Source organism: Mytilus galloprovincialis, chromosome 11 (genome assembly GCF_965363235.1).
Source record: "Mytilus galloprovincialis chromosome 11, xbMytGall1.hap1.1, whole genome shotgun sequence".
NCBI lineage: Eukaryota > Metazoa > Mollusca > Bivalvia > Mytilida > Mytilidae > Mytilus > Mytilus galloprovincialis.
The window spans coordinates 50,948,781-50,974,498 of NC_134848.1; the positions used below are offsets into that span (position 1 = coordinate 50,948,781).

General features: G+C 30.4%; 1 protein-coding gene and 1 long non-coding RNA gene across 2 annotated transcripts in view; both read right to left on the minus strand.

Moving 5' to 3' along the window:
* Nucleotides 1-4,087: 4,087 nt before the first annotated feature.
* The window catches only part of LOC143052342 (uncharacterized), a 42,174-nt gene continuing 20,543 nt past the window's right edge, over nt 4,088-25,718 (minus strand). The window contains exon 2 of the long non-coding RNA XR_012971091.1: nt 4,088-4,932. This is a non-coding gene — a long non-coding RNA (uncharacterized LOC143052342). The remainder of the gene's footprint in view (nt 4,933-25,718) is intronic.
* Nucleotides 8,354-24,967, minus strand: LOC143052341 (uncharacterized). Its single transcript, XM_076225347.1, has 13 exons — nt 24,603-24,967; nt 18,670-18,826; nt 17,713-17,795; nt 16,636-16,755; nt 15,805-16,071; nt 13,224-13,280; nt 12,754-12,828; nt 12,153-12,218; nt 11,616-11,702; nt 11,073-11,138; nt 10,113-10,157; nt 9,515-9,602; nt 8,354-8,713 (listed from the first exon to the last, which is right to left on the minus strand). Exons 1-13 carry the CDS (start codon nt 24,768-24,770, stop codon nt 8,640-8,642), a joined length of 1,353 nt encoding a protein of 450 aa, XP_076081462.1. The 5' UTR covers nt 24,771-24,967; the 3' UTR covers nt 8,354-8,639.

Here is a 25,718-nt window from a genome sequence, read left to right on the forward strand (position 1 = left end):
TTGAAGTCCAGCTGAACTTTTATGAGTTCAGCTGGACTTCTTAAAGTTAAGCCGGACTTTGTAAAGTCCAGCTGAACTTTATAGAGGCTATATTTTTGCCAGAAATGCCGGCTGGATTTTTTTAGACGTACTTTTATGAAAGTCCAGCTGGACTTTCAGAACCGGACTCCTGCTAATTTAAATATTTCGAGCCGGTTTACGGCTAATTTCGCTGAAAGTCCAGCGGGGTTATCCATTATAAGACATTCAAAGAAAAGTCCAAATGATTTTTATAAGTACGGTTCTCAGTACGGCTACTGTCCAGCTGGAGTACGTGTCATGTTTTTCGTACGGGTATTTGCGCAAGGCAATCAAAAATTGCTCCTTTGGGGCTTGTAAATGAGCAGTGTTATGAAGATAACAGACAAATGGGATTTTCATTGTCCATGAAATTACATTTAAATGATAAGAAAAGACATCTGTAAAGGGTACACAATTTAAAATTCTATTAGAGCAAAGAAATCTTAAGAATTCAAGAAAAGAAGAAAGGATGATTTTTTTACTTATACAAGTAAAAAATTCTGAATGCCTAAGGGACATAACTAAGCTAATTTTTTTTTTTACCTATACAAGTAAATAAAATTCACTTGTATAAGTATCCTACAAATTTACTTATATGTGTATATTTTTTTTTACTTCTTCAAGTAAATAAAATACACTTGTACAAGTAGTACCCCTGACTGTACGTGGTTTCAGTTGATCAGATGTCGTACTAATTACGTTTATCCAAAATATTTTCCCATTTCAATTGTTCAACTTCAAATTATTTAATCTTGTAAATGCTTGTACAATAATGACATACTATTTAATTAGTAAAGAAAACTAATAATGTTACTAGATGTAGACAATATTCTGGGTCCCTTAATATTTTTTCTGTTCGGTGTGAGCCGAGGCTCCGTGTTGAAGGCCTTACATTGACCTATAATGGTTTACTATTATAAATTGTTATTTGAATAAAGAGTTGTCTCATTGGCACACACACCCAATCTTCCTTTATCTATGACAGTACAGTAATGGAAATTTTAAAAATGGTCACATTTATAAATTACGAAAATGGGTCCCATATTCTGAATTAATATATATACACCTTAGAAAAAACAAGTGAAACTGCGAGCTACTGCTCACTGATGATACCCCGCCGCAAGTGGATAATATAAATAGTGTAAAAATATGCAAGTGTTCGGTAAACAGGAAATTGTCGAGTGATGAATCTGAAAACGCATCGCAAGGTATAGCTGACTTATATAAATCCTGAAACCAAATTTCAGAAATCCTTATATTGTAGTTCCTGAGAAAAGTGTGACGAAAATTTTCAACTTGGCTTTCATGTGTAAAATCATACAAGTGTTCAGTTTACAGGAAGTTGTCAAGTGATGAATCTGAAAACGCATCACACTGTATAGCTGACTTAGATAAACCCTGAAACCAAATTTCAGAAATCCTTGTATTGTAGTTCCTAAGAAAATTGCAACGAAAAAATAAATAGTGTAAAATTATGCAAGTGTTCGGTAAACAGGAAGTTGTCGAGTGATGAATCTGAAAATGCATCACACGGTATAGCTGACTTCGTTAAACCCTGAAACCAAATTTCAGAAATCCTTGTATTGTAGTTCCTGAGAAAAGTGTGACGAAAATTTTCAACTTGGCTATCATGTGTAAAATCATACAAATGTTCGGTAAACAGAAAGTTGTCAAGTGATCAATCTGAAAACGCATCACACGATATAGCTGACTTAGATAAACCCTGAAACCAAACTTCAGAAATCCTTGTATTGTAGTTCCTGAGAAAAATGCGACGAAAAATATTCATGGGAGGGACTGACTGACGGACTGACGGACAGACAGAGGTAAAACAGTATACCTTCCTTTTTTTTAAAGTGGGGGTATACAAATACACAGATTCAGTGACTTGTGACTCGTTTCATCCCGGATGGCAACTATTAAAGAACCTACCAAGTGTATTCATTGTAAATTGTTTTTGTCATGAACATGCACGTAATATTTGCTACTGGACAATAGCAAATTAAAAACCCAAAAATATGCTTCCAAACATAAATATTATAATTAAATTACAACAAACAGCTCACTATTAGTGCATTATACATGTATGACTTTGTAATGCTTATTGTGTTTATGGAAAACAATGGGAAAATGTTGCTTAACATCTTGGGTCATATATTTAGAAGGCATTTATTCAAAAGCAGATAGAATGGATTTGTAGAAAAAAACATGAATAAGGGCAGACAATCACCTATTTAAAGTACAAGTCTTTGGTTAAACACAATATATTTGTCATCATTGGTGTATCAATGTTGCTTTTGTGTACATGGTATAAAAATCAAACTTGGGTTTCTCATCAAAACTTGTTTACATTGTGTTACATCATCCAATATGGCTAGGCCTGTTATAGGTTTTTCAATAAGACGACCATCAATCGTAAGCCAAGTGATGTAATTGTTAGTAATTGTACATCCTTCAACAATGAACATACTTTGAACTTTTTGAAAAACTAAGGATTTTCTTATCCCAGGCATAGATTACCTTAGCCGTATTTGGCACACTTTTGGGAATTTTGGATCCTCAATGCTCTTCAACTTTGTACTTGTTTGGGTTTAAAAATATTTTTGATTTGAGCGTCACTGATGAGTCTTGTGTAGACGAAACGCGCGTCTGGCGTACTAAATTATAATCCTGGTACCTTTGATAACTATTTCATTATCACACTTATGCAGAACTGATTTTGCTCATTGTTGAAGGATGTACAGTTACTAACAATTACATCACTTGGCTTACGATTGATGGTCGTCTTATTGAAATTCATACCACATCTCCCTATTCTGGTTATCATACAGTATTCATGTATACCTAGTATTATCAAATGAATTATAACAATTGTTAATAATGTAGATGTCAGACTTTTGTTATCAAAAAGCAGCTACATGTGTATAATCTTGCTTTTCCTACATGTATGAAGGTTTTAGTACATTGTACATGTACAGGTATCACACAAACTTTCCATTATAAATAACCTTTGAAAAAGAATTTAAGTCACAGTAAAATTAACCATGCCAGACAGATGATGTACACCCTACAAACTGACATTCCATACACAAAATTTAGTGATTTATACTGTCTGTGGATTAGACTTAACATTCTTAACATCCAAACCATGAAAATTAAGCATTGCCCAATGAAACATGAAATTAGGTCATGGTCAGATGTAAAGCCTGCCAATCAAACTTGTACACCTTAAGAATATATATCCAATAATATGCCAAAAATAGTGATCCTATACATGTCATGCATGTACGTGTAGTTTATACTGTAGCATCTGAGAAACATTTGCAAATAGATCAAACAACAAAAACTAAGCATTGTTCAATGAACCATGATATTTTCATTGAGGTCAAAGTCCGATGTAAGTCTTGCAATTAAGACATTTTTTCACCGCACTCATTTCATACACCAAATATATATAATTGACCTACTTTTCCTACTGCTTGTAGTATTTAACATGTGTGAGAAACAAACTTGACAAATTACATGTAACTGAAGTAACCTTAATCACTGATCCATGAAATGAAGTCAGGATCAGGCCAACCTTGCCTGACAGACAATGAGACATACAATGTAAACCTTTCAAGATACCTACATGCATATATATAAATGGGTTTACCTAAAATTAATCCATGTTATACATGTAAGACTTAGAGTGTATTCCACTGTGACTGTTCAAACAGTAATATTTTTTTCCAAACAGTTACATGTTCATGTAGCATGATGTAGTGTACCATGCAAACTAGGTTACGTGCAAGGGACAAGTCACTAACAGAAATGTCATAACATAAGGAAGTACCCAGGCCTTTCAGCTTCTAAAATGTATCTGCTGAAGCTCAAATACACAACGGTATACGTTGTAGTCAGATTGTAATACCAATTTCTTGCATGCATGTACTTCAACTTTTGTTGCAGGTGGAATAATAAAATTATACTTAAAAGTACATGCATGGTTTATTTGTTTCAAATACTTGGCCACTAATCATGCTAATTAAGATATTTATTTAATTCTAATTCAGACTTTAATAATTTAAGTACAGCAAGCAGTCATTTGACACTAAACAATTGACACAGACTGCACGAGACCCTCATAGTTGGTTAAGATCTTTTTACACACCCTGGACACGCTGGTGGTAGTTAACAATTGCAATGCCAACATAAACTTCAGATGTGATATACATGTACTGTTTTGTAAATTTCACTGAAGCTAGAAATTCACATTATCCATATTCATGATATTGTTATTATAATTAATCCACTAATTAAAAGTATTCATGAATTCAGATATGATGCACTATTATTAGTAGTATTCACTGAAACTATGAATTTTCATTATTCCAAATTGCTATTTCAAATGAATAATTATCCTGGGTATTCATTGAACTCAGAAACAATGTACATGTATGATTGCAGTATTAATATGCACTACAACTATGGAATTTTGTTATTCCAAATTCACAATTGATCATGATTGATGATAATCCCAGGTATTTAGTCCTCCAGTAATTTGGTCCTCCTTTTTATACAATATATTAAGTTTCCTATTTGTACAAGGCACAATTTTCTTCTTGTTCAATTTAATCAGAACATCACATCATCATCATTGAATAATGCTGCAAGCCCTATTCTTTATTTCAAAAACAATAGATAACTAGTATAAAATAATGAATTAATCCATTGTTTCACAATTTGCAGCTATTAGAGCGACTCAGTGACGTCTACATTTCCTATGCATCAAAGTGCACATGTTTCCTATGCATCAAAGTGCACATGTACTAGCAGGCATCATATTCTAAGTGGGAATCATGGTCAAACCAATACATTTTCAGTATGATTCTACAAAATAAAATATACATTAAGACTCAAGTACAGTAAATGTTTAACTAATAATAAATATATATAATACTACATGTACATGTATATACATTGTGCAATAATAAGAAAGTTAATTACAATAACTGTATTTACCTAAAACTATGGCACTCATTGACTGAAAAATTCTAGCACTAATACAATTCTATTTTCAAGTCACTATTAACAAGAAAAATAAATCTGTTAAGGGTGTCTAAATTCTTAATAGTGTTGTCTTTTTTTCCTGCATTAATGAATTTTTAAGTGTGATTGTGTACTTTCATTGAAGGGTTACTGTCTTATTGAGGCTCACACCATACTTTAATTCATCAATTCCTTAAAACACAACAGGTTATTTCTTTTGTTCATTTTAATTATGTTTATAATTTAATATGAAATATATTGATACTACAAACATGACAAAGAAAAGTTTAAGGAATGAAAAAATAAAATAAATAAACAACTTTGCACTGTTACTATATACATGCACTAGATAATATTGACTTTACCTTTGTCCAGTGCATATAATGAATAAACCTTTGTGATGTAAATATATTGTTCCAAGACTTAACCATCCCAGTTATAAATGTTTTAAATCCTTGAGTTTAATATTTTTTACATCTTTTGTGTTACCCTGAATACTTTTTACTTATTCATTTCTTATTACAGCTTGCATTAAATAATGCTTTGCAGCTCAGACAACACTTTTTGTTTATTTAATTTAGTAATTTACCCAATTTTATTTTAATAAATCAATATTGAAATTACTTTTAAAATTTGAATTTTTATATCCAAAATAATAGTATATCCTGCTGTTTCATATTATTTAAAATTATAATTTGTTTTGAAAAAGTTATCAAAATTTTAATCATGATAATTTGTGAAGATTATCATAAAATTATATCATTATACCAATGACAGATTAAATATCATCCCCAGGGCAATAAACTATTGTGTCTTAATTTGTATATTAGCTACATCATGTATATAATAATTTCTTATTAATACCTATCAGATATCCAGTGTTAACATCCTGATTATTACCTATTTTAATGTCACATTTGCATGGCCATATTCAGTAAATACAAATATTTTATTTGTTTATTTTTTTTAAAATATTTTGAGCTTCATAAAATACTTTAAAAAAGTTTATACCATGTTAACATAAAAAAAAATGCATACAGACATGACAGATAGATTGTTTTGTTATGTTTTCCTGACATATTGAATTTTAACATAAAATAATTATCATGATTATGTAGAAAATGCAAAAAATCAGCAATCGTTTTTGAATGCACATAATCAAAGGAGGTGTGGGATATATCAATGATGCATCAACCCAACAGTTAGGCAACAATAAAGTAACCAAAACACAATTGAATGCGTGTCAAAAAATATGACTCATGATTAGAAGGTCCTTAATAATTGTGGGAATAATAAAAAGACCATTGAATGTTACTACTTGTAAGTTACATAACATGTATTGCACAAATGAATTTTTAAAAACAATGCTAACAGGGCACAGTTTATATAAAAATTTCACATGAAAATATATAGTTTAGGTTCAAAGTATTAACAAATTATAGTGATTTAATATAAATTCTATGTTAAATCTAAAAAGAATAAAATTATGATGCTAGCTTTGCTCTTTTAATATTTGCTTTTTAAACAATGCAGTACATGATAAAACAATTACTAATTGAATTAGCACAATTTGTTTAATCAACAGTGTTTAAATGGCAACTGTTTATGACTCTGTGCCTTGTTTCAGGAACATTAATTTAATAATATTGTTTTATTTTGATGATTAATGCTATTTTAAACCATTTCTGAAATACCTATTCACTTTCAATGCCTGCTATCATGTACGTATTATCAAAAATATATATTAATGTTTTGTTGTCCATGATTTGAGAATTATTTAAAATCTAAATGAAAGTGGACGCTTGCTAAATAAGTCACTATTTAATCTTAAAGTTAATAGTTTTCATAACATTTTATGATCAAATCATATGTTTTTGTACTATGCATGTTTTTTTTATGGAAATTGTGACATCACAATGCATTCCTAATTGAACAAAAACTATCAGCTGATAAAGCAAAATCAGGGAAATACTAGTAATCCTGCATAAGCATGTTAAACATGTTCTCGGATTAATTTGCACTTCTCGTAAGTGCAAATTGGAACCACATTTTTTTTTAAGGTAGAACCATCAAACTTGGCAATAACATACCTGTACCCATAGGTAAAGCAATTAAAAAAAAAAAATGATATGTCTCGCCCCGTTCGGCAGTACGAGTGAAATTAGTGTCAATATCCCATAGGATTTTTTTTTTTCCCTTAGGATTTTTCAAAATCCTACAGGATATTTATAAATCCTATAGGATAAAGTCATAATCCCATAGGATATTTTTAATATCCTATAGGATTTTTATATCCTATGGGATTTATAATCCCTTAGGAATATAAATATATCCTATAGGATAATTTTTCTCCCTTAGGAGGAAAAAAATCCCTTAGGAAAAAAAAAAGCAAATCCTACAGGATATTTTTTTTCCTATAGGATATTCTGACTATAAAAGAATCCTGTAGGATAAAAAAAAATCCTACAGGATTAATAAAATCCTAAGGGAGAAAAAAAAGTCCTAAGGGAGAAAAAAAAGTCCTAAGGGAGAAAAAAAATCCTAAAGGAGAAAAAAATATATATTGGAGAATAAAAATCCTAAGGGAAAATAAAAAATCCTAAGGGAGAAAGAAAAATCCTAAGGGAGTAAAAAAATCCCATGGGAGTAAAAAAATTCCTAATAGAAGATCGAAAGGGAGAAAAAAGACTTAAGTCAGTTATGTTCTATAACTAACTAAAAGTATTTAGCTCGAAAACAAACTGAACAACACCATGGCTAAAAAATAAAAAGAACAGACAAACAAACAAAAGCACACAAAACACAAGATAAAAAACTAAAGATGAAGCTACATAATCCCACCAAAATCCAGGGTGATCTCCGGTGCATATAAAATAATGAAAGAACAATGCATATTAATTTAGAATGTCATCAAAAAGCAGTATTTCTTTACAAAGTTTCACCAAATACAATATTCAACTTGTTGAGCCAACTCTTAACTATAAGTATGCACATGTTGTTGAGGCTAAGCATTACAAATCAAATGGGCAAATTGACACTATGGGTTGTACAGATCTTGATTGTACATTTTGGTTATATCATCCCTTTCAGTCAGCAAACCAATTATTATGTCATTTTGTTAATCATGTTCTGGAATATATCTATTGGACTAACTTGACAGACAGACACACAAATAAACAAAGATTAGATAAATCTCATTCATAAAGTGCAGGTTTTTTAAACAACATAGCTGTTTGGTGACATACAAAAACACATAAGAAAGTAAAGTTTAATCATTTTAATAAATAAATAAATAAATAAATTATTTCTCTTTAAAAACAGATCAAAACATTTGTTGTCACTATGAACAATAACACATAATTCCTAATACAGTCTTTTGTCAAACTTCTTAAAATTGCATCAAGAACCATCCAGATAGCTGAATGATATAACAAAAACTCACATAAAAAGTTAAACTTAGAAATAAATAAATAAATTATTACTCCTAACACTTGTTTGTCACTATAAACAATAGCATATCATTTCAGAATAAGTTCTTATACACTTTTTCACATTTTCTTCAACAATGCAGTGTCCTTGATCACTTCTCTAAACCCATCTAACACATATTTGATGCGATAGCCTGTAAAATAATAAAAGAGCATATTTACATTTAAACAGATATCAACTTGTTCCAGGCTGTATGGTGACCTATAATTGTTAATGTTTGTGTCATTTTGGCCTTTTGTTGATAGTTGTCTCATTGGCAATCATACCACATCTTGTTTATATTAATATTATTAGCTGTATGCTTGTTCATCTTTTAGAAGTATTCATGTTTGAGTTTAAAGGACATATCTATATGAAAATCAAGGTTTCAAGGTGTAATTGAAAATGCTTTTGAAAAAGAATGTTATATGATAAGAGGAGTTATGATTTCATCCTTTTGTACTCTTCTTGGCAAATGGGGTATGTAAAAAACAAGGACTCCTCTGTCCTGCCCAGAACTGCTTCGCTTTCTGTTTTTCAGGTTATTTGTTAATACAATGTTTATTGTGAAAGTGCTTAGCACTTTTTTATCAAATGTAAACTTCTGTGATACATATACTAAAAAGACACTACTTCAGTTACACAAAAAAAAAATTAAAAAAATTGAAATTAATTACAATTTACATATTATTATTAATATTATTGTGAGAAGAAATGGTGACAAGTTCAAGCAGTTACGGTGTTTCATTTTAGTAAACTTCAATTTTATTCAATATGCCTGAAGTATTTGCAAATGGACATTAACATTTGTAATATACAAATATCAATCCATCAAAGGATTTTGACAATATCCCAAATTATTAACAAAAATATGATCTACTGACAGCATGCATTTCGTTATTTGTATTCCTACCACATTTTATTTGTAAATTTATATCAATGAAAAATAACTTACCCTCTTTTAAAACTGCAGTTATAACAGCATCATACCATTTCTTATCAATGGTATAATAGGCAGACACCTTTTCCCCTTTGGAATAAACCTAAAAAGAAGAAATTATTTTAAACATTTTCACAAACAAAAACTGTTAAAAAGAAAAGTTATGCAGTAACATTGAAGGTAAAATGCATATTAATAGTAAAGAATTTCTCATATTTGTGGAAGACATTGCAGAAGTTTTGTAGTGTCTCAATAGTGTATAAATTACACACAGCAGAACCCATACAAATGTGTATTTTAAACTGAGATCAGAGTTAGACAACTCTCTGCTAATCTGTCTAGATATGTAAGCAAGTGTAAATGCTGGACATTGTTAGATCAAAAATAGTTTTAGAAAAACAAAATTAATACTAAATTGACAAACAAAAAAATTTGCTGATTTTATGTTTAAGATTACAATAAATAGAAAGAAAAAAGAATCTCTGGTTGAAAAAATCAATACAAGCTATAAATTCTAGGTAATTTGGTCTCTGGTAGAATGTTGTCTCATGGGCATCCATACCACATATTCTGTTTTCATAAATCATGAGAAATTAATTAAAAATTATATTACCTGAATTTCTTCTGTCTGCTCATCTTCTTGTGTTTTTTCAGCTCGCTATTAAAATAAAATAAATACAAATGTAAAAATATGTCATAACATTTTCATATTAAGAGTCCAGTGATATTATTAAATAAGTTAAAGAGAAAGTCAATATGATTACTTGTTATTGTCATCTGACTATCTTGTACAAAATATGAGATGATTTTGCAAATTGATATAACCATATTTCCATATGTATGAGTATAAACAAACTAAATTGAATCACAGACTTATCTTTTTGTATCAGTAAATCTTTTTTAAATTAGTCAACAATCCACATTTGTTGAATTATGACTTTTCTTATACTAAAAAAGTTACTTATATTTAATAGATGCTTAATGGTTGATTTCTATTTAAATGTATGCATATAGGTTAATATTGGTAATCCTAAATGAAGTACTTTCTAATGGACGAAAATAATCAATGAACTCTTTAAATAAATATTGCAATTTTCAACTTGCATGAAATTATAAAAATTATGATCCAATTAGCTTAAATAACTAAAACCATGCATGACGTATATGTGAAGTTTTTATTGAAGATGAAGCGCATGTTTTATTAAGATGTCCTCTTTATGACGATTTAAGAAACCATTTATATCATGTTGCTAAAATTTTAAATGATAATTTTAATACTTTGGATGATAATCAAAAGTTCGTGTTTTTATTCTCAGATGTAAATATGATTCGTGTGTGTGCCAAAACCTGCCAATTAATTTTAAAAAGACGTAGAAATTTTATATATTGTACATAGAATTTTATTTCATATTATGTATTATTATTATCTATGCATTTTAATAGTCTCTTATAATTCTGTATAGAATGGCTCTCATTTTATATAGTGTTATTTTACAATGTATAAAGATTGATTGTACTTGTTGAGAGATGAGACTTAAATAAAACATTGAATTGAATTGAATTGCATTCATACCTCACGCAGTCTGTCAAGGATGTTTAGAAGCTCTCCTTCTTTGTTTCTTTTTCTGCTACTGGTTGCCTAAAATAAATTGTTCCATTTAACAATCAGTCATGTTAAGGATGTTAATTGACTTAATGTTGTCAAAAGTTTATAACTTCTGTCTAAAAGTGGATCCAGATTCAAATTGCCAGGTTGATCAAAATATTTTTCTTGCAATTAAAAGGTGCAAAATAATTATATATTGCATAAATAAACCAAATTCAGATATGTTTGACTAAAAATCTTACATTTATTGTACGGAATAAACTGCTTAAAAAACAATTATACAAATTTGAAGGTCTCAATTAAGGATATAAAACCGTATTTTCCTTGACTTTGAGGTGAAATTTACACAATGTCTTTTCTTTCAGTTGATTAGGTGGCTAAAACTGAAAACCAAATTAAAAAAAAAGCTTAATTGTTAAGTGATACAAGAAAAAAATTAAGGCACCATAGTGAACACATTTAAATGTTTCATTTACTTTTATCTACTGGCATCTCAACCAGATAATATACCTTAGAAGTGGATGGTGTTTCTGGAATAGTTCGAACTTCTGAACCTGTTGGTGTATCAGGAATGACATCCAACTCCAACTCTTCATTCTAAAAGACAAAAAACATTCTCATTAAAGGTCATGCAACAAAACTTCTTATCAGAAAAGTATTATATTGTCAGATCAGCTGTTAGTACAAACGAATGGATGAGGGTAATGATGTGAAATTTAAATTTCATTTATATTTATTTGTGAAATGTATAAAGTAAAACGTTGATTGAAAATATTATTTTAGGAACATCAAACTAGTCAGGGCTTTAGGGGTCATTATAATGGTTCAGCATAACACTGGTGTTGAGTTGTTTTCTTAAATCAAGATTATTAAATTGTCTTTTACACTTGTCAATAAGCACCTTAAATATTCAAAATCTGCTTGTTCATAAAAATGTGTACTGTAACGTCGAGACTTTCAGTTAATTATGTTTGTTATAAATGCATACTAAGTTCTTACAATTATCATGATTTAACAAATTTTAACTTTGACAAATGTAAAGCTTACCTGAATTGTATCCTCCACATCATGTTCTCTGAGTGAGAAGTCAGTGTCTTCAAATTCATACACATCCTACAAAGACATTTAACATGTTAAAAGAGTTTCAATATATATTATTTTGTGATGTTACTTCAGTGTATACATATGAGCAAAGAGCTATCTAGAAAAGCAACCTAAATTCATCAAGTGTCTATATCCATCAAATTGAAAACAGCTCAAACTGCTAAAGCCTATGAACCAGTTTCATATTGAGTTGGTACAAGTGTTTTTGAAAAGTAAGTGGTATTTATACATCTAAATTTGCAAACTGATGTATTTTATCTGGTAAAATAGTTAAATAACACACTTTGCTATGTTATCCTATAAATTAAAAAAAAAATACAATTTAAAGCTTGGCATATTACTTTGTTGATGACTGTCTGTAAGCCTCTACATGTTCGTTATTTTTTTTTTTGTTAGGTTTATGTCTAACAGAGAATTTATCTATAATAAAACACTACTGTGTTGTTTTTATTGAGCAAACATGAGTTTCTGTCCTTTATTTTGGTATGAACAGGTGTGAAAGACAATAGACTGACAATCGCACACAAAGTAAAAAAAAAAGTACCTGATCTGGTATTTGATTTCTTTCAACCAACTCTTCCAACTCTTCAACTCTGGACTTGAGCCGGAGAATCTCATTCTACAAAAAAAAACAAATTTAATGTATCTGTTGCATTTAGTCATGTATTGATTCGGATATTTCAAATATTTGTTGCAATTATAAATTTGTCTCCATCTCAAATAAATGTTAACAGGTATAGTATTAATTTGGATATGTGGTAACAAAAAAAAAAAGAGTTTATTAGACTTTTTACTCTAAACAATTCTAATTCGGTTTTTGCCTTTTGACTCGAGGTGTTGTCCTTGACCAATTAAGGAATTTTACACTGGTTTAATAGAATACAAAATTGGCTTTTGCCTTTTAATTCTGTGTTCTTGTCAATTCTTTATAAAATAACTATTGATTTAAAGTCTTTAACCTGATACATGATTAAATTTTACTAAATATTTCACATCTCTTTATATATATCATACCTGTAAACGCCTCACTGTTGGTCCATTTGATGTGGTGTTTTGACTCTGAGACTGAACCTGAAAGATGAAAAAAAAATCAATATTGACTGAAAAGAAATTTAAGCTATTTATAAATTAACCAACATCTTTACCACAGTCAACCATTTTCAAATGGACATTGAACCTTGTCTGTTATGGAGAGATTGTATAGAATTAAAGACATTTTTATAATTCAAAAAATTCACTCAATTCTTTAATTTAAAAATTGCTTCATCTATTGCAAACTTGAATAGGTTATAACAACCTTTCAGTGTTTTATTTGCATTGAATCAATTGTTTGTTAAATGATAAAAACTTTTCATACAACAAGACGTTAGTCAAATTCACAATTTTGAAAAAAAACATTAATCTGATCAGGGAAAAACATCTGATTGATTTTTTGTCATTAAATTTGATTTTTAGATATAAAACAATTTGCACTTTGCTTCACAAAAAGGGTAACTTGATGTTTATAACTTAAAAAAAAATGGTAAAAGAAAATATGCAACATTTTTTATCATTGTTATTATAACAGGGGCAATTAATGATCTTTGATATTTAAGTTATAAATCAAAATAAATACATCCTATTTAACAACAAGAGGCTCTCAAGAGCCTGAATCGCTCACCTGAATTTTTTTGGTTTAATCTCTCATCAATGATTATTTTGGCTTTTCAATTTATTTAAATGTTCTTTGAATCGTCCTATTTTCTTCAAAAGCAAAAAAAAATCATTTTCTCCTATGTTCTATTTTAGCCATAGGAGCTATGTTTCTTGACATACAAGGAAATGAAATATAAAATTTATACTAGATACTCTGAAACTCTGAAACTCATTTAGCCTAAGTTTGGCTGAAATTGATACAGCAGTTTCATAAGAGAAGATTTTTTAAAGTAAGTCAACATGATGAACAAATTGTGAAAAAAGTCTTTAAAGGGCAATAACTCCTAAAGAGGTCAATTGACAATTTTGGTCAAATTGACTTATTTGTAGATCTTACTTTGCTGATCATATTTGCTGTTTACAGTTTATCTTTATCTATAATAATATTCAAGATAATGACCAAAAACTGCAAAATTTCCTTAAAATTACCAATTAAGTGGCAGCAACCCAACAATTGGATGTTTGATTCATCTGAAAATTTCAGGGCTGATAGATATTGACCTAATGAACATTTTTACTCCATGTCAGATTTGCTCTTAATGCTTTCGTTTTTGAGATATAAGCCAAAAACTGCATTTGACCCCTATGTTCTATTTTAAGTAACGGCGGCCATGTTTTTTGACGGATCAAAAATCAAAGCACACACTTTGTGCAGGATAATCTAAGGAACAACCATGCTAAGTTTTAACCAAATCCATTCAGTAGTTTCAGAGGAGAAGATTTTTTAAAGTTAGCAAATATGATGAACAAATTGTGAAAAATTGTCATTAAAGGACAATAACCCCTTAAGGGGTCAATTGACAATTTTGGTCATATTAACTTATTTGTAGATCTTACTTTGCTGATCTTTTTTGCTGTTTACAGTTTATCTTTATCTATAATAATATTCAAGATAATGACCAAAAACTGCAAAATTTCCTTAAAATTACCAATTAAGTGGCAGCAACCCAACAATGGTTTGTTTGATTCATCTGAAAATTTCAGGGCTGATAGATCTTGACCTAATGAACATTTTTACCCCATGTCAGATTTGCTCTAAATGCTTTCGTTTTTGAGATATAAGCCAAAAACTGCATTTGACCCCTATGTTCTATTTTAAGTAACGGCGGCCATGTTTTTTGACGGATCAAAAATCAAAGCACACACTTTGTGCAGGATAATCTAAGGAATAATCATGCTAAGTTTTAACCAAATCCATTCAGTAGTTTCAGAGGAGAAGATTTTTTAAAGTTAGCAAATATGATGAACAAATTGTGAAAAATTGTCATTAAAGGACAATAACCCCTTAAGGGGTCAATTGACAATTTTGGTCATATTAACTTATTTGTAGATCTTACTTTGCTGATCTTTTTTGCTGTTTACAGTTTATCTTTATCTATAATAATATTCAAGATAATGACCAAAAAATGCAAAATTTCCTTAAAATTACCAATTAAGTGGCAGCAACCCAACAATGGTTTGTTTGATTCATCTGAAAATTTCAGGGCTGATAGATTTTGACCTAATTATCATTTGTACCTCATGTCAGATTTGCTCTAAATGCTTTCGTTTTTGAGATATAAGCCAAAAACTGCATTTGACCCCTATGTTCTATTTTAAGTAATGGCGGCCATGTTTTTTGACGGATCAAAAATCGAAGCGCACATTTTGTGCAGGATATACTAAGGAACAATCATGTTAAGTTTCATTCAAATCCATTCAGTAGTTTCAGAGGAGAAGATGTTTGAAAAATTGTTAACGACGACAGACGACGACGACGACGACGACGACGACGACGTCGACGACGACGGACGCCAAGTGATGAGAAAAGCTCACATGGCCTTTTAGGCCAGGTGAGCTAAAAAAAAGAATGCTGTTGTTTTTAAATCAGTTTTTCTTCTTCATTTTACTTATAAGTTACCTTTATATTTTTGGTCTGTTGACGAAACTCTGGCAGATTGACTAGTCCGCTATTCAGTTGACTTAGATGTCTGTGAACTACTACTTCGGATTTGACGCTGACAAGATGTCTGAAAAGTCCTGGTTTGATGGTAGTCTCTTTTCTATTGGATTGGTGCAGCAAACCAGCTTCATGGGAGTTGATTATATCTATAACCAGGTCAAAACAGCACTCTGGAAGGGTTGACAGGTAAATCTGTTCCTTGAAAGAACCACCAAACGTACCTTCCTAGAATTAAAATGGGTTTCATGTCAACAATAAATCATTACATTTAAAGGATCTACCGAGTTCTATAAGACATTCTATTTTTATTCAAAACAGTAAATAAGTCATGTTCTTATACACAACATTGCTGTTTATTCTACATGCTGCTGAAAAAGTTATCATTAACATGCGAACAATCAGTTCAATTTATTTCCTATTTCAATAAAACCACTATCCTACATTTCATTATATTGATTATTAAAAAGCATGTATTTGGACACATGGCATTCTGGTATGTTGTGAGCATGGTTGCTGATTTTATATAATAAAGTTTTTTAGTTGACCATGCTGTATAGGCTTTGCTCATTATTGAAGGCCTACAGTGGCTCATACTAAGATGTTAATATCTGTGTTGTTCGGTTTCTTGTGATGATTTGTGTCATTAGCAATCATCATCATCATACCACATCCTTTCAAGGTTTAAAGATCATGTTCATTTCATACAATTGAAATTGCAATGTCGAATTTTTTTTAACAAATCCAGATATCCAAATGGAAATTTTTATTGGTGTTGTATTTCAAACTTACATGCTTTGCTGGGTTGAAGCCTAAAAGAGGCATCACCTTCTTTCTCCACAGTCTGTTAGAGGTGTTTAAAAAAGTTTGTCTTGCTGCTGCACCTGATTCTGGATGAGCCTCTCTCATGATCTAAAATATAAATTCAGAAATTTGTACTACATTACTACACAAAGGCATTTAATACCTTCATATTCATGGCAAAAAACTCATTGTTTAATTGTGAACTATCACATCCAGGCTGGTATTATCATTTTTTTTACTCTGTAATTAAAAATGCTTGCCATGGACATAGTTTCAATAAATAAAGAAAAAAACCTTATTTTGCAATGTTCTCTTAAGTTATGTCAATCCTTATTGGAAATTGAACTAATAATTTACATTAACTATATCAAAATGCAAATTTAATATAAAAATCCTATAACAAACACAACTTTGCCATTACTTTTGTAGGATAAACTTATTAAAGATCTATTAAAGTTTGTTAATATCCTTTTCATTGACAAGTATTTTCAACTTCTACCTGATAAGAAAATCACAACTATCACACACAATTTGAAACCACCGTAGAGAAAAAGGGGGAGCAGACTATCAGTCAGGAATCTGATGTACAGTAGTTGTCGTTTGTTTATGTAATATATACGAGTTTCTCGTTTCTCGTTTTGTTTATATAGATTAGACCGTTGGTTTTCCCGTTTGAATGGTTTTTCACTAGTAATTTTGGGGCCCTTTATAGTTTGTTGTTCGGTGTGAGCCAAGGCTCTGTGTTGAAGGCTGTACTTTAACCTATAATGGTTTACTTTTTAAATTGTTACTTGGATGGAGAATTGTCTCATTGGCACTCACACCACATCTTCCTATATCTATGTACCAGGGCACACTTTACAAGGGCAATTACAATAACAGTTTTACTACTGTACAGAATGACTTTTAAAGTTCAATTTTAATCAATATTTTATTGACTTAATAGACCATTGTATTAGATTTAAAAAAAAAATCAATTTGGGCATAAATAACATTTAATATTTAATTAACATAATGTGCATCACTATCATGGGTGGTCAATAAAATAAGTAATTTAGTACTTACCCTAAGTTCTTCATGCAGACTCTTATGGACAAACTTTGTCTTTGTCTTTTGTGTAGGCTTACTATTGACTGCTGGTATGTCATCTAAAATTTTCAAAAATAATCAAATTCCAAATTTAAAATCAACAGGAAGGCTCAAACTCTACACATTTAAAATCCTGACATGAATAAAGACGAAGAAACATATAAGAAGCTATAAAACCATAAGAGATCATAATTATTTCATTTCTTAAAATAAATATATTTTAGATTTGCACAAGATGATATTTTTTAAATATTTACATAACAAATGCTTTCAGCAATTGCTCTGTGATCAATATTTTTCTTAAATTGTACAACACTTTTGGGAAAGTTGGTTCTCCTTGGTTTAAATGAGTCCTATGGTCTGATGAGTCAACATTGTTAATTTTTTTTCAACCAATTCTATAGTTAATAACTTTTTATGTCATTTCCACGCATTAGGGACGGATTCTGACATTATGTATGTGCCAGTCCCTAGTCAGGAGCATGTTATACATGTTATACATTGATTGCTGTTTCTGGTTGAAGATCGTGTTTGTTTTATTCCTAAATCTTTTCTTTAATTTTTTTACATTTTCTGGTTCCCAACTGATAAGTTTATGCTAAGGGATATCGGGATTACTCATCTTTGAGGGTGGTACAGTGACCTATAGTTGCTTACTTTACAACATTGGATCTCTTGGGTCTGATGAGGAAGATTGTCTCATTAATTCATATCAACTTATTTTTATATTTTAAATATAGCCTAATTAATTCACTTTGTTTAAAGAAATTAGAACAGTATCTCACCAGGACAAGACCAACTTTTTAAAAATCAAAATGCTGAATAATGCAAAAATTTGTTTCTTTTTATATATTTGTCACAAAGGTCAATGAAATGTGTATAATCCATTGTATAAGAGGACAATCTTATTCATTTAATCTATAAACTAAGTACCTTCTAATCTTGCAAACTGTAGGTGTAAACTGTCAAGTGTATCGTGAAGGTCTGTTAGAAAGTTGGATCTTGACTTCCTGTTTTCCAAACTTGAAAAGGTTTTATCTACAGCTTTGTATCTGTGTAAGGGGAGGCTTGCCAATATCTCTTCTTCTGCCTGAAGATAAAAATAAATAATCAAAAGATGTTCTCAACTTATAAGCATGTGACCATGCCCTCAATTTAAATGGAATCTCAACTGCCCAAATTAACATATTTGAATATCTGGGGAGGATGTTACTCATATCAATATAACCCAGTATGCAAGTAGAGGACTCAGACAAAATTGAAATAAAGTCATGTATAATATTGGTTGCATTTTAAAACTTTCAAAAAACCTTAATATTATCATGATTATGATCAAAACTTGCTCTTAAAGAAGACTTAAGGCTACAAAAAATCAAGCAAAACACTTTTTTATTTCTTAAATAACTTCATTTGTTACACTATTAGTTGTTACTTTATGATAAGGTAGAAAAATCATCCCATCTTTTTTGCATCAAACTTGACATTCTTTTTTTAACTCATTGGTAACTATATTTCTTCTTATCATTTTTAAATAAGCTGTACTAAAATTTAACTTTTGTATAATTTAAACCATTTATGTAATTTAAGGTGTTTTTTGTATTTTTCATGTTTTTTATTTTAACTTTTTTTCTCCTATTAGTTCAATAGAAAACAAGTACAGTAACAAAAATAAATTTGCATGCTTCTCTCAAAGGCAGATTTTCCATGTTCAAAGGAACGTGAAATTGGGTAAAAATCTAATTTGGCATTAAACTTAGAAAGATCATACCATAGGGAACATGTGTTCTAAGTTTTAATTTGAATGAACTTCAACCATTGTCAACTTCATCAAAAATTACCTTGACCAAAACTTTAACCTGAAACCCCAACTTTCATTTTTCTATGTAAAGCGGACTGTGAAATTGGGGTCAAAAGTCTACCTAGGCTTAAAATTAGAAAGATCATATCATAAACAAGAAGTGTACAAAGTGTCAAGTTGACTGGACTTCAGCTTCTTCAAAAACTACCTTGACCAAAAACTTTAAGCTGAAACCAGACAAAGACTGACAGACTATCAGACTGACAAAAGAACGGATGCACAAAACATTATGCCCCTCTACATGCTCTACTATTGTAGGAGGGGCATAATAAAAATAGCAAAACCCTATATTTAAAAAAAAAGATTAATATAAGCAATGCCCACTTAATAGATTTCACATAACATTAAGTATTGACATGTTTCAGAAAGTGTAGATCACTTTGTATTGGAAAACAGTATTGTTAATTAATAAAAAAAAATCGCAAATTAATATGAGATTAAAAAGAAATGATAATTTTTTTTTCACCACTTAATATGAGATAAAAAAAAAAGATCTAATATAAAACCATAGTAAACTAATGCATATTTTGAAAGTGACCAAACACTGGATTTTATATCTATATAAATATAAAAAACTTCGTAAATCTCAACGTTTGTTTAGAAGTTACTTAGGCCAGGGAAAAATAATTGTTGATTCCCCATACCTGCCCAGGTATTATATTCTAAATAGCAGAAAACAACAGTCATGACAGCTATGTCAAAGTACTGGAATGAAAATCTTAGCACTAAAGGTGTAAAAATATTCCAAAATCAACTATCACAAGTGGGTCTCATTGGGGCTAAGCAAGACCTGTGTTAATGGGTTTTGTGTAGGCGTGACACGTGAAATGCAAATTATTGTGCCGTGAAAAACAGGAAATGGAATCTTGCAGGACATGTAATTACAAAAAATGAAAGTTGCTTAACATACATAGTGTAAGTGGGATATGGGCATTTGACAAAACAGTGAGCTGGATCTGGGATCAGAACCCCCAATGAGACCCCCTCAAAGTACTTAGAGCTTTGATTTGAGAGAATCTCTACTGTGATAGACAAGTAGTCCAAAATATCATGACGTCTGAAAGGCTATTTTTCTTTTTTTCTGGCGACACCTTCTTAGATCCTACGACATAGGAAGGCCTCCCAGAAAAATATTAAAATAGCCTTGCCAGACGTCATTGTAGGATGGCATCACATAAAAAAATAAAAATTGCCTTGGCAGATGTCATAATTATTTTAACTACTGTAAAGTAGAGTTTTACATTTATACACATAGCCTCATAGGCACTTGTTCAAGTTGTTTCTATCCATGGGAAGGTTGACTATCCATATAAATAGAATTATAAATATATTGATAGTGGACCTTCCCATGGATAGACATAAGTGCTTGTTATTATATTATACATTTATTGCTAAGATTTCAACCCCTGTGTCAGTGATTGTGAACTTGTCACACTAGTCTACTAGTCCAATTTATTATGCTGTCGAGAAAGGCTATTTTTGATTTTGCTTTAGAAGGTGTCCAAATTTTTATTATCGAAAGACAGTACTAAAACGGCAGAACTATTTGGACTAACTAGTCTATATATTTATATAAACTCTTTATCATAGATCACAAATATTAATACCTGTATGTACAAATGATGTATGGGCTCTGCTTTAGTTTAAATGGCTATCAGTGGCGGATCCAGGAATTTTCATAAGTGGGGGCCCACTGACTGACCTAAGAGGGGGCCCGCTCCAGTCACGCTTCACTCTGATTATATAAGCAACCAATCCCCCCCCCCCCTTTCCCATAAACCCGCCGGCTATAAATCCGTGGCTCTTTAAAGTCCTTTTGATAATTTATTTCTGACTTACTGTTTTCTGTACTGACTTACGCAGCTAGAATTGGAAAACTTCGGCAGTTTTTTAATCTGGGCACCTAGATGTATAAGTAACGGATGTGGAATAAAATGACGAGAGAGAAACCAGTCAATGTCAATACATAGTTTTAGAATCTGTTGGGAAATGCCAAGGAGTTCCGGATTATCGAGGATTTGTATTGCAAGACCCTTGCAAGACTTACTTTACAAATCCTAGCGATTAATCAGATATTAGAATCTAATAGAAATATATATTTATAAATTTAGATCGTTCAGTGTTCTCTGTCGCTGGTGTTGTCTATTTGGTAATTTAAAATTTTTTATTGACGTAATCGTTCTTGTGCGTTCATATCGTACATTATCATAAATATTTAATACATAATTGAATTCTCTGTTGTAATAAGCCATATAACTTATGTAATGTATCACAAATTTTTACAATGGTGCAAGCGTCTTAACTGATTTTCGGTTTGACTTGAATAAATTTTAAGATTGTAATAGTTTAATCCTTGTTTAATCGGCTAAGAAGGCAACATTTATCATCAGAATCGGACTGAGGAAGGATATCTGTTATCCAAAATATTAATAAATAATTACATTTATAGTTACCTTTTTATGTATTTGGAGTTGTTTTCTACACTTTTCGGACCATATGAGTATTTGGATCGTATGCGTACTTTTTCTAAATACTCGTTCGTACGCGTACGGTTGGACTAATTTTAAAATTTACTGATTAAATTCCAATTATATATCAATCACAGATGAAATTAACTGAAATCCCCAACAGTTAAATTGTAGGTGGAATATTTATAATAAAAACTTCATTTTTCTACATTTTAAAAGGGACAATTTTTAGGCCTACAATACTTCAAATAAAACCGGAATTAAAACCGACAAAATACTGGACAGAATTATAAAATATGGAAATCAAACAAAGGTGCCTGTATGTACACATTTAAATTCTTAATTTCAATCGATTTTAAAATGTTCACCTATTCTTTTTATTCATCTAATATTGTAATAACTTTAATTTGTAACAGTCAATAAAAGATGTGTTCGCCAAAAATGAACAAATATTGATCCAAATACATTTATGATCCGGCTTGTACTAGATCGTACAAGTATAATCATACAGTGGAACCGTAAGCGTATGATCGGACCGTACGATTATATAAATACGCATACGATACAGACCGTACGCGTACGGTCTAAATACTCATATGGTCTGTAACTTACATATGTTTCTGTTACAATAAAACATTAAGGCACAGCGTAATTAAAAGGCTTAGATCTATAACATGAAAACTGAAACGAACTTTCATCCCACAAAAGAGAGGGACCTTTATCGGGACTTCGGGATTTCATGTTTTTAACCCTGGATTTCTGAATAATGACTGCACTTCCTCTCATATAAGAGCCCCCTCCATACAACGATTAGTCCAACCCAAAATTAAACTTTCCCGAAGACAGTTAGGGGTTTGAGTTAAAAAAAATCATTATAAAAGATTTGCGTAATTAAATCGTATATTTCATAAAGAGAATTAACTATGATTTATATGTAGAAAGTCCTTGATTTTATAGTACTGTAGAATCTATCATATACTTTTTTTTTTTTTCTAAGCAGTATTATGAGTATATAAGACATGTATAATGATTTCAATCTTTTTTAGACGTTAAAAGTTTATAACCCGTTTAACTGATCTTTACTTATACAAAATTACAACAAATGGAAGTTTTTAACGACCTTGACTGGCTATACAAAATTCTAGACCGACTGAAATATTTAAGTGACACTACACAGTATAACCCTTTAAAATATAAGACATGTATACCGCCCCTCCCCTCGGACTCTTACATAAATAACATGTAAAATGAAAAAGTACAAAAGGCTACAATTCGATCAGTTTTCGTGATTATTTCAATTAATTATAAAGAAAATATTTACATTGAACTATAGTACATGCAGTACATGCATCAACTATTTTGTAAGAAATAACTTAAAAAAATTATATGAAATGATCTAATAAAAATTAACGGTTTCATGGTGCTAAGAAATAATTAGTTTGCATGAATAATTATGAATAAAATATAAGGTAAATATTTCAAGATTATTCTCTAATATATATTTTGATGTCTATACTGCCTATTGTTCCTAACAAAATGATTCATATAATGGTGAGAAAAATTTGAACAATTCACTTACAATGTAACTGTCTATTACCGCGTTATGATTTTTCACGATGAATTGAATCAAATCAAATATTTTATTATAGATACACCGCTTTACCTGTTAGTGTACAATTCAAACATCAACACAATATGTTTTAATAAAATATAGAAATTACAAAACAATCTAAAAAAAATTCAAAACCACTATCAAAAGAGTTATAAGAGAGAGAGAAAGGGGGCGTGCAACTCAGTCAACCTTTTCTCCATGTGCTTTTTCTAACAAATATCTATACCTTTCTGATTTCTCGACTTTATCATATTTACAAGAATGTGTCCATAGTAAGCAGATGCCCCACTCACACTATCATTTTAGATGTTTAATGGACCGTAAAATTCGAATAAAATATCTAATTTGGCATTTAAATTAGAATGATCATATCATAGGAAACATGTAAACTAAGTTTCAAATTGATTTGACTTTAAAAACTACCTCGTCCAAAACTTTAACCTGACGAACGAACGAAGGGACGGACAGACAAACGGACTCACATACCAGAAAACATTATGCCCCTATACTATCGTAGGTGTGACCTAAAAAATACTGAAAAATGGGGCACACTCCTCCTTGTTTTAACGTTGTAAGTCTAACCATGAATAAATATAAATCTAACGTTGAAAAGTGATCGAGTCAGTCAGGGACTTTCTAGTGTAAAAAGTTCCTGTTTAAATTCAAACATAATTTCATTAATTGATTCAGTAATTCTTTTTTTTGTACATATTACATAAAAGAGAGACCTTCAAACTCATAAATCGAAAATAAAAAATACGGTGACCTAGGCTATAGTTGTAAATGTCTGTGTCATTTTGGTATCTTATGGAGAGTTGTCTCATTGGCAATTGGCAATCATACAACATTTTAAAGTTTCATAACTTCTTTTTTTTCAAATAAAAGCAAGCAGCTGAAATAAAGATATAAAAGGTGAACAAATACTTACATCTTCTTCATCAGTTGAAATCTTCACGTCTATTGTTGTCACTTCACCTAAGGAAACTTCAAGTACGGGAAACTGGCCAGGTCTGTTGGTGCAAGCAAACATAAGTGTGTTGTTGTCTGAATCACAAGTGAACCACCAAAAAAGGCCTTTGCTACTGCTCGAAGCCATTATTTGCGTTCTGATTAATTTACGATTAAGATTCGACGGAAAAGTGCTAAGTTATGAAATCTGATAGGGAAAACAAGTCATAAAAAGGGAAATTAATTAGCCAATCATATTATTGACCAATTAGGTAAAGATAATTAAACAGGTACTGTTATTCTAATTGGTAGACCAATCACTGACACATGAATAATATGAAATGGGAGGGGCTAAATTAAAAGAAAAAACGATCACTTTTTATTTCTCAATTTATAGTAATATTTATTTACGTTTGAAAAAAAATGAAACTTAACTTGAAAAAAAAGCTGATAACTTTTATAACATAAATACATAATTAAATACATAGAGCAAAATATGTACACTTTCTAGAATTAACCAAGAGCACACATGGGAATTAACCAAGAGCACACATGGGAATTTATATATCTTATGAAAATAATTAGCTCTCTTAATTTTGATTATTTTTGGGTAGATTCATAATTTTCTTACACATTAATATATTTGGACGTTTTATTTTTATTTTTATTTTATCAATACAAGTGTTTCTTTTTACATATATCTCTGTGCACTTCTTTATATAGTGGAACTCATCTCCAAAATCGGTTCAGTAACATAATTTACAAGTTCTTCTATCTACCTGAATATTTGTCCATCTTTTATATATCAATGAGTAGTTTATGGTTGGTGGTTCTAAATTGGCATATAGTGTAAAAATCACGAAATTTTAAAATATCAAAATAGTTCTGAAAGCCAAAAGTATCCTGTATTAAAAAAATGCTTGCACATTTAAAATCATGTTTGTTGAAATTGATCTTTGAGTTTCGTTCTGATTGTATTATTTTAACCAAATATCACTAATACAAGTTTGAATTAACAACACAAGAAATAATCCCGTTCCTATGAACATATAGTCAACATGGTTTAACAAACTAAAGAGTGATAGGAGGGCCCCTG

What these genes read in the sequence shown, in the direction of transcription:
- LOC143052341 (XM_076225347.1), bottom strand. Translation starts at nt 24,770, where the DNA reads ATGGCTTCGAGCAGTAGCAAAGGCCTTTTTTGGTGGTTCACTTGTGAT. An exon ending in ATGTGGAGGATACAATTCAG is followed by an intron (nt 11,703 to 12,152) that starts GTAAGCTTTACA and finishes TTTGTCTTTTAG; the next exon opens with AATGAAGAGTTGGAGTTGGA. An exon ending in TCCTTGACAGACTGCGTGAG is followed by an intron (nt 10,158 to 11,072) that starts GTATGAATGCAA and finishes TTATTTTAATAG; the next exon opens with CGAGCTGAAAAAACACAAGA.